Source organism: Acyrthosiphon pisum, chromosome A2 (assembly GCF_005508785.2).
Source record: "Acyrthosiphon pisum isolate AL4f chromosome A2, pea_aphid_22Mar2018_4r6ur, whole genome shotgun sequence".
Lineage (NCBI taxonomy): Eukaryota > Metazoa > Arthropoda > Insecta > Hemiptera > Aphididae > Acyrthosiphon > Acyrthosiphon pisum.
Genome location: NC_042495.1, coordinates 23308148 through 23318755, shown reverse-complemented (window position 1 = coordinate 23318755; position 10608 = coordinate 23308148). Strand labels below are relative to the sequence as shown.

The window sequence follows — 10608 nt, the reverse complement described above, 5'->3', positions numbered from 1 at the left end:
TCTAAAATGTAATAATAGTAAATACTAATACTTAATAGTTAATAGTAACAATTTTAACACTTTAGTTTTTAAGTTTCCTTTTTAAATAATAAGTAAAATATTAAATAACTGTTTAATATAAAAAAAAAAATAATAATAAAAAATATAATAATTAATAATTAATACTTAAAAAAAAAATGTTTATACAGGTTTTTTACCATTGTATAAAATAATTTTAAACAACGTGCATATATTACCATGTATAATACAATATTATACAGATTTACATCACTACCTATAACATAAGTCAATACGTAACGTGAGTACATTATTACAATATTTTTGGATTATTCTTTATTTTTTTTTTCATATAAATTAATAAATCTTATATCGTAAAAGATAAACCTATCTTATCTTTATTACACCGCTGACAATTGAATTCGACACAATTCTAAGTATCTAAACCTTATGAAATAATAATTTTATTATTAATAGGTATGTTATGTATTTATTTATCAGTTTTTCCTGTTCATACGAATTGTACCTATAGGCGTATAATACAGCACTTTAGTCGGCAGTCTTATATTTACTACCAGGTTGTTAACCCTATATTATGTGTTGTTGAGCCATTGTAGGTACTCAATTATAGTTTTATACCCACGTAATTTACGATTAATACGTGATATTTTTTAAAATCATCTTAAAGACATTTAAATTAAAATGCAACGTTGGCTCAATTTAAAAATGAACTGTCGAACTATTATTTTTGATAATTTTCATCTGCTATTGTAACAATATAATATCAGGAGCCTCGTATTAATTTGTCACGCTTTTTGACAAGCAAATAAAATTGTATTAATATTTATAGAAAAAAAAACACTAAACAATTTTAATTTGAAATTGTCCGTGAACAGCTTAAAACGAGTCAAAATATTTTGAAAATTTCATCAAGTACAGGAACTGATAAAATAAACACATGATATAAATCTCAAGACGTGTGTACTGTTATTCGTTTTTGAATTACAACTAAATAACAAAATCCGCTACGTGAGAAACGGAGTGAATTCGGAGGTATTCAATCTTGTAAAAATATGAAATTCAAACGCTCATAAAAATTTAATTTGACTTTCTCATGGATATTTTTTTTTTTTTTTGACAAAGCTAGATAACCTTATAAGGATTCTTGTATTGCATTTTAAAATCTTAGATTTAAAAAGAACAATTTTTATGAATTCTTAACTGAAAATAATTTGCCAATTTTCGTGATTGTTCCGTATTTTATGTCAAAATTTGAACATTAAATTCTTATACAAAAAAAAAAAAACTGTGACCAAGGATTTTTAATGTTTTTTCAAATATTATTGTGTATAATATCTTAATATGTTAAGGGTTTTTTAATAGGTAAATTGTTTAATTGCCACTAACACACTATAATTCGGACGTGGGCGTCAACCGCGTACGCAGGTCTCGTGAATTCGTGCCGAGCGAATTTTCCATGAAGGTTATATTTTTTTTTTTTTAGTTCAATTCGTCTGTCACTCTTACATAATATTATATTATGCGTGTGAATATGTACGTAGCGTACCTACCTATTTTATTCCATTAAAAGTTATCTCTCTGTGTTCAGAAAAATAAAATTTGAACACCTAATACCCAATACCTATCAGTCTATCACGAATAGTTCGTGATCGTGATAATTGATAAGAAAAATAAATGATAACCAAAGGACGGACGTCAAAACAATATTATTGTCATAGGTAATATTATAATATTCGGTGCATAGACATTAGCCGTCATCACAACGAAGTTATAACTTATAACCGACTTATGAGGTCTATCGGTCTATGATTCTTTCGGTCTTTGCCAAGTGGCCTTGTCTCCTACTCTCAGTTACGCGACACGCCACTGATAAGAAATATTTTGCTCTCGAGCCGACGTCTCTGTACAACCGCTACAGAGTACAATACGAACTGAAGTCAACTACAAAGCGAAAAGAGGTAAGTTCATCGTTAATATTATTAAAATTTAATTGAATCGAGTATTTTATCATATTTTAGGGTAGGTACTCGCGTATGCCACTTTCCACAAAACTGTACACGTCGTGTATTTATCTACCAAAACCGGCGTATTCTAGCCACTGACTAATAATTACGGTTTATTAAACTAGAACTTATACTAATCGCTATTGCTGATGGTCATCGTTTTTAAGTATTTTAAATTGACGTGTATAATACATTGTTATATCTATATACCGTGTTGGTGTTTTTACGTAAAAAGAAAAAGTAAGTTATCGTTGTCTTGGTGGACATTTACTAGTCATCGAATAATGCAGGCATCAATTATTTAAGTATAGTTTTCTATGACATCAAATATGTTAAGAGGACGTCACGCCCGCATGTGTTGTCTCCGTCTTACAACGTAGGAAAAACTGTTTTGCGCGGTACAACTTTTATCTTTCTGCATTTGTAGTAGGTAGTGGCCCCTCGAAATTTCTGAACATTATGGGTAGACAGTTATCTATGCAACAGCGTGCCTATATTTTAGATAACAAAAATACAATAAAAGTTAGGTATTTGCTTTTAAACATTTCGTTTTATTGTTTTTTTTTATTTAGTTCTATCATAAAATTCTTCTTTACGTGTTGTGAAAATTCGGTAAACAAATATGGTGCGAGAAAAGTTGTACCGCGCAAAACAGTTTTTGCTATGTTGTACATTTGTGAAACGGAAACAACACATGCGGGTGTGACGTCCTCTTAATGTTATTTATTGTAACAACTCGAGTTGCAAGTAATCTCCTGTAATAAAATATAATTAAGATGTAACGTTTATAAGAATATGTCATATTCTTTTGGTAGTTAACAATTTCCTGGTAGGCCGTTAATATTATACAATGTACTGTACTAAACCAACAAAGTAGCTGTATACTAAACTAGCACAATTATAAGAAATGTAAACATTTATAATATACTAAATACTATGTCTAAATAATATTATGATTGTGATATTTATCAAATAAAATTTGATCAAATTAGGAAAATTACCTATTATATTTTGATGATATTATATAAATACTTTAATAATACCTAATTGTAATAATACCACATTGACCAATTGTGAATTAACTTAAAAACAATTTTAAAAGAGTTTTAAAATATTATTTATATTATTACTATAAAGAATGTTATTATAGTTATAACAGTAATTACTAACTATCTTACTTGGTATTTAATCATTTGTAGTATTAATTACGTCTGTGCTAATGTCATTATTATTTCTAGAGCGAGTTTTTTTTATACAATCGCATATTTTCGTTTTCACATTTTTGGAATTTTTGTTAGTTATCTTTACGAATTCTAATAGTAATTGTTAATGTTGATTTTCTTTTTTTTGCTTATTACTCCATATTTAATGGTTATTGCATATTTCTGTGTATTTTGACAAAATTCAAAAAGTGTTACATATTGAAGCAAAAATTAAAAAAATTAAAATAAAATGTTATATTTTGTCAAGCATGAAATATAATAATACATTTTTTAGGCACTAAGGCCACTAAGTAATTATTCATTTTAACAATATTAAATTATACCTACATTAAACATGTTTTTGTTTATTAAGTAGATGCAAATAATTATAATTTAATTAATTAGATTTAAATTATTTTTAAGTCATACATTTATAAACTGCAACATAACTTAACAACAAAAGTATACCTTTGAGATACCCCATATAAATAACCAAAACCACCCATGATATTGATATGTATATATTATATTATAGGAATTATTTTATTAGTCCTCACTCCTTAAATTTAGTACCTAGCTGTTCACAAAAATAATATAAATAATCTATCATTTTTATTATATTTTCAAGGTGTTATGTCAATAAAAGAGATGGATTCCATTAAACATGTTATACCATGGAGAAATGGTCAAAAGCAAGTTCTGAAATTCAACGGATGTAAACCTAAAAAATATACAAACAGCTGTCATACTTACAGTTTTTTTGAAGAACTACAATGTTTACGAAAGTATGACATTTTGAGTATGTCATTTTAGTTGCTATAAAAATAAATAATAATAATTATGTATTTTATGTTTTTAGAGAAGAAGTGTTATGTGATATTAGGTTAGAAACAGATGATGGTACTATAATATGTGGGCATAAAGTTGTCTTAGTAGCAGCTTGTCCATATTTCCGTGCAATGTTCTCCAGTTTTGCTGAAGGGGCTAAATATGTTGTAAATATCAGAGAGTTAGATTCTAACATTCTACAACTCTTGATTGATTATATTTATACTGGTAAAATAACGGTGACCGAACAAAACATAATGGTAGGTATATAATATAAAAATTATTAAATGTTTAATAACCATAGGCTATGTATCAAATAAAAGGATGTATACATGTAGTGATGAAACTGCGACACAATATGGATTTTTATGTGGTGTTTTGGGTATACTTACAATAGGTAATGCAATTTAAAAGAAAAAAAAGAGATGCGCAAGTGGGCTTTGGTCTGCTCTACGTATGAGGAGACGTGTAGATCATTATAATGGATGTGTTCAATTTGAATTTGATGATACAATATTGAAGATAGCATATTATTATACTATTCTTAGGTTTAATTTATATTGTAATATTTACCATAATAATTATTTCAGATTGGAGTTTATTCCAAAATAAATAAATATATAATATATATTATAATCATTGTAGGTACAAAGAAAACGATTTTGAGCTAAGGCGGTCTGTCAGCCTATATAATTATAACTATATTTTGAAATTATAAAAAAAAAAATAAGAAGAATTGTTAGTATCCGTTTAAAATATATCTAAGTACGGTTATGTTTGGGTTTAAATTATCTAATAAAAAGGCTGTTTATATAATTTTTTAAATTTTTGTTCACCCAATAAAATGGGTAAATCTGAGAAATCTTGTTTTAATTTTTCAATCCTTAAACTATGCTTTTTAAATGCAATCGTGACTGTTTTTTTTTTTTTAAGAAATAATCGATTTACAATTTGAAGATTAATGTTCCTGAATTTCTAACTGAACTGTTCATTTTCTTCTTCAAGTCTAAAAATGAAACGTTCTGAAATATGAAAATGTCAATCAATTTCTACAAATCTATTTTAAAAGATTAAAAAGATTTGTTATGAAATTTTGATTTATTATCTATATTTTATTTATATATTTTACACTTAATAAAATTTTCATTCAAATTTGTAATAGTTTCAAATGTATTAGGTAATATAAAAATGTTCTAAGCACATAGAAATTTTAAAACTTGGTACCCTAGTTATTTTAGATTATAATAAAAATGATCTAAATTCATTATTGTTGTTTATTTGTTTAGGATTTATTACCAGCTTCTATGCTCTTACAGTTGGATTATGTAAAATGCGTATGTGTTGAGTTTCTAAAAAAACAATTGAATCTTTCAAATTGTCTTGGTATCAAAGAGTTTGCTGACTTTTATAACTGTACAGAGTTGTTGTCAAGTTCTGAAGAATACATAAAAACACATTTTTTGTAAGTTTTATGAAATTTTACACTATCAGTGAATTGTATACATTATAATAATCATTCATGCTTTTCAGAAAATTTATTGAAACAGATGATTTTCTATCTTTGTCTTCTGAAGAAGTGATTAGTCTAATCTCGTCTGATGACATTAATGTTCCGTTTGAGGAAAACGTATGTCTACTAAAATTAATAATTGTATTTAATTATATAATATGTCTTGTAAGGAAAATAATAGAATCAAATGAATCACAAATACTAACTACAGATGGGTGTTCGTTTGGGTAGATAAATTACCTAAATAATTTTGTAAATTTTTACTTTTTTTAAACTGAGTTAAGTTAATAATTATTTCCATAATAACTTTTAACTTATCGAGTCAAATTTATTATTTTTTAACTGTTATCTTCTAACTTATCTTATGTTCTCTAACTTAAGAGGACGCTATACAGCCATTTGTTGCCTCAGTGTTACAAGTCCGTATAGAAAATTTTACACTTAGAAGATCACGTTTAGCTCCATTAGTTTAAAAATTAGAGTGAAATTACCTCTTTTAAAATTTAAAAGTAAGATTTTTGTCTAGGTTAGCAGTTTTCAACCTTCTTATATAAGCGTACCACTTATTCAGTTTGAAAATTTTCATGTAATTACCACTTTATTATATATACAATTGCTTATCAAAAATGAATAAGTTATTTTAATTGTACGGAAATTTATTTTATTAGAAATTACAAAATTATCATAATATAAACATTTAATGCATAAAAATAATATGAAATATGAACAATTGTTATTTATATTATTATTAATATAAAATTAACCAAATAATATTTATTGAATGAATGGTCCATTCCATTTTTTTTTATAAAGGGAAATTTTCTTAGCTTACCACCTACAAGCTTTCCGTGTACCACAGTTTGAGAAACTCTGGTATAAGGAATCTCATAGAGTTTTTATTATATTTTAATTTTAAAGTGTGAGAAGAACACGTTGAGCTCCGCTAGAAATGTCGAAGCATAACCCGGGTCGCCGCACCAAAAATATGTTTTTATGGAAAAAATAAATAAAAATTAACAAAAATTAACAAAAATAAAAACCAATGATATTGTTAGCTTCTTGAGACAGTACCTGATCGCCTACAATATATTTCAAACGTTATCTCATCGCTATCAAAATTTTGATTCATAAAAGCGAATTTATATTTGTCGACGGGTAGTCGGCACCGGCGACCCACGAAATGTTACTGATGTTTTGCTTTAAAATTAAAATATAATAAAAAGCCTATGATTATACCTAAAATTTTATAAGAGGTTCATTCACTTTATTTTTTAAACAAATAGAGCTAAGTGTGATGGGCTGATCGTAAAATTTGGTATATTTATACCATATAAGTGCGTACTTTTAAGATGGGTACAAAAAATGTCTTTACAGAGTCCAAAGTTAAGAGAACATAAGATGATAAATTAGAAGTTTACAGATAAAAAATGATAAATTTGACTCGATAAGTTAAAAGTTATTATGGAAATAAATGATAATTTGCCTCTATAAGTTAAAAGTTACCATGGAAAAAAATTTTAACATAAGTCATTTAAAAAAAAGTTAATCTACATTTTTAAATTAGTATGTGTATCACATAAATAGTGACCAGACTGCATTCTTTATATATTATAATACACATTTTGTTGCACTTTTATCGTAATGTACAGTGTATATATCTATTTTACTTCACATGATTATTAGATATTTAAACTATACACATCTCAATTGATAATTTAAATATTATAAATTTTTTATAGTTATTAAATGTCATTTAATATACTGTATGTTGATACTGATATAATCAATGTTATGATTGATTGTTGAATAAATAAATAAACCTTACATGATAATTTTTGAAGACCTTGAACTTAAGAGGATGTAAGCGCACTATTTGATTTCTTTCACTGGCCCACACACAACATAGACAAAATGCATTTACGTTGAAACATTTATTCATTTTTTTAAAGTAATCTTAGAGCAAAATTACCCATAATAAAAAAGATAGAGAATACAATTTTTGAGGGAATGACATATTGATTTGTCTAAATATTGTCTCAAAACAATTTAAATTTACAACATTTTTTGTTTATTTTGAAAGTCGAATACAAAATCAAATAATAATAAAATATAAAATTGATAAGTCATTCACTAAAAAATATTACTCTCTATCTTTTTTGTAATGGGTGATTTTACTCTAAGATTGCTTATAAACTTAGAAAAAATGATTTCGCGATAAAGTGTTTTGTCTATGTTGCGCGTGGGCCAGAGTGAAAACAAATAGTGCGCTGACATCCTCTTAAAACCAATACAATATTATTTTTAAGTTCAATCATTGAAATCATATGAATTTCCAATTTTGTGGGACATCTTAAAATATTTTTTTGTTTTTATTTTATCAAATAAGTAATTATTTACATTAAGGCAAACAATTTAGTTTCTAATGTAATTTGTTTTAGTTATATATTAACTTCACCATATTTATTTGTTCTAGATATTTGAATGTGTTATCAATTGGGTAAGACATGAAGAAGATTGTAGGTATGACAGTTTGCCTAAATTAATGGAACATGTCCGTTTGTCATTAGCGTCCCAAGAGTATATATCAAAAAATGTAGACGAGGAACCTCTTATTAAAAATAATCCTAAATGTATGTTTTTTTTCATCGTTATGCTTTTACTGTAAATGCATGATATTATATAATGATTATAATATTTTTAGGTAGAGATTTTGTCAATGAAGCTTTAAATTTCCATATCGTAAAGAAACATCGGCACATTACTATGCCACAGACAATTCGTAATACACCTAGACAGACTGGACTTAAAGTATTATTGAAGTCAGATTTCAATTTATCTTTTCAATATCATTCTATTTTTTTTAGTTTCTTCTTGCCATGTGTGATTCATCAGGAATGGGAAATTGTTATACTAGCTGGTATGATCCAGCAACCAAACTTTTGCATAAGACAATAAAAATGAATATGGAGTTTGAATTATGTGCTCTAGTCTTAATAAAGGATCATTTAGTTTTCGCCTTGGGTAATAGTTACATTAATTTAATATCCATTGAAATGCTTGATCTATCTGCACAATCACTTCAATGGAAGCCAACAGTGGATATGTTAGTCGATCGAAGTTTTTACGGAGTTGGTGTTATAGATGATCGTATTTATGCTGTAAGTATACCAATAGGTTAGGTTCCCTAACTCATTATTGATTTTGTGTTATTTCAATATATATTATTATTCAATGCTAGGTTGGCGGAGACATTATTGGTGATTCTCAGTTAAGTAGTGCAGAGGTTTTTGACGTGAGTGTTCAAGAATGGCGATTTATACCTAATATGTCTACTGGAAGAATGAACCTCGGCGTTGCAGTACTCGATAATCTTTTATACGTGGTAATTTTTTTTTTTTTAATTATTAGTTTTTAATAATTTATTTAATTTATTTAAACTCTGTAGGTAGGTGGTTATAAATACCCATTTGCTTTGAAATCTGTTGAATGTTATGATCCCACCCTTAACATATGGATACCAGTCACACAAATGTCTACAAATCGCCGAGGCCCTGGTATAGGAGTCTTGGACGGTGTAATATATGCTATTGGTGGTGATTGTCAGGAATATGATGATTCAATGTATCTTAAAAGTGTTGAGGCCTATACACCAATTACTAAAGTATGGTCTTCAATTGCCGATATGCACCTGTGCCGTTCCGATCCAAGTAACTATAAAAAATACTTTTTTAAATAAATCTTTCTAATGAACTTATTGAAATTAAATTGAATTTCCATATAGGAGTTGTCACGTTTAATGGTTTGTTGTATGTTATGGGCGGATTTAACGGATCTACTCGTTTGGACTCTATTGAAATATACAACCCCAAAACAAACACGTGGACCTTGGATACATTGTCAACGAGTGTTGAGGTAATTTATGGTGCAGTAGTCGTCGATGGGTCACCACATTTGAGAACTGATTAGATTACATGGTTTCATTGTTGGTTGTTATATATTATATTCATATTAATTTTATAAATTATAATACATGAACATGTGTTTAGTATTTTATATATTTTATTTTATTTTGTGAATGTTTGAATAAAATGGTTTTATATAATTTTAGTTAACTATTATATTGCATCTCAGTAAACTTCTAACTAAATCATCTACGAATTTTTTTAAATATTCTAGTGAAAATAAGGTTAATTTATTTTCAGAGTAGATAATAATGCAGTAGTACAAACAGTAGTAAAAAATAATGAATTTATTTGAAGAATTTGTTATAGCCCAATAGATGCTTTAGTGTATACACATTTCCATGATATATCGGAGAATAATAGGCAAGCACTGTGTGTATCCGTTATTATCAAGCAATATATTTGTATGTCCTAAATTATGTTAATGTACATTATGTTATTTAATGTTATGTAATAGTAATTAGTATTGTAGTATAATATTTTGGTATAAAAAGTTTATGTTTCAACCATTTTTTCATGATTATCTATTTCTTTCTATGTGATATTAATTCTCTCATATTAGTAATGTATTGTGTTAGGAAGACCTGAAAAATGGAATAACTTTTGTTTTAATCAATATTTAATAATTTGTTTTTTATTACATTTTTAATATCTTAATAGTTAATACAATACTTATTACTATTTCATAGCACTATATATCATAAAATAACATATAATAATCACAGATATATAATACAACTAGATAGCCGACTACAAACTAATATTGAAGTCCAGTAAATGGCCGACTTTTCTTATCAAAGAGCCCCTTGTTTACATTATGATTTTTGATAATAAAGAATCAATGATTATTGTTATAAATTATAATGTTATGTACTTGTACTTTTGCCATGACAAAGTAGTATTTTACCATTTTAATTTGTCGTTATTTATGTTAAATATTCATATGAAAATTAAAATAATAGAAAAAGTTTAGAATATATTATTTCCATGAAAAACCTTTTATTTATTTTTACAATTATATTTAATACCTATAAATTTGAAACACTAGTTAGGTAACATAAAAAATGAAACTTTGGTAGATAATT

The 10608-nt window shown here is 26.6% G+C and overlaps 1 protein-coding gene across 1 annotated transcript in view; it reads left to right on the top strand.

Moving 5' to 3' along the window:
- Positions 1-1340: 1340 nt before the first annotated feature.
- Positions 1341-10608, top strand: part of LOC100163693 (kelch-like protein 2) — a gene marked incomplete in the record, with an annotated part of 48679 nt that continues 39411 nt past the window's right edge. The window contains 11 exon segments of the mRNA XM_029489116.1: positions 1341-1976; positions 2037-2261; positions 3852-4008; positions 4083-4311; positions 5338-5513; positions 5582-5678; positions 8035-8191; positions 8263-8369; positions 8426-8719; positions 8800-8943; positions 9007-9268. Of these exon segments, the coding sequence (XP_029344976.1) occupies positions 2171-2261; positions 3852-4008; positions 4083-4311; positions 5338-5513; positions 5582-5678; positions 8035-8191; positions 8263-8369; positions 8426-8719; positions 8800-8943; positions 9007-9268 (1714 nt within the window).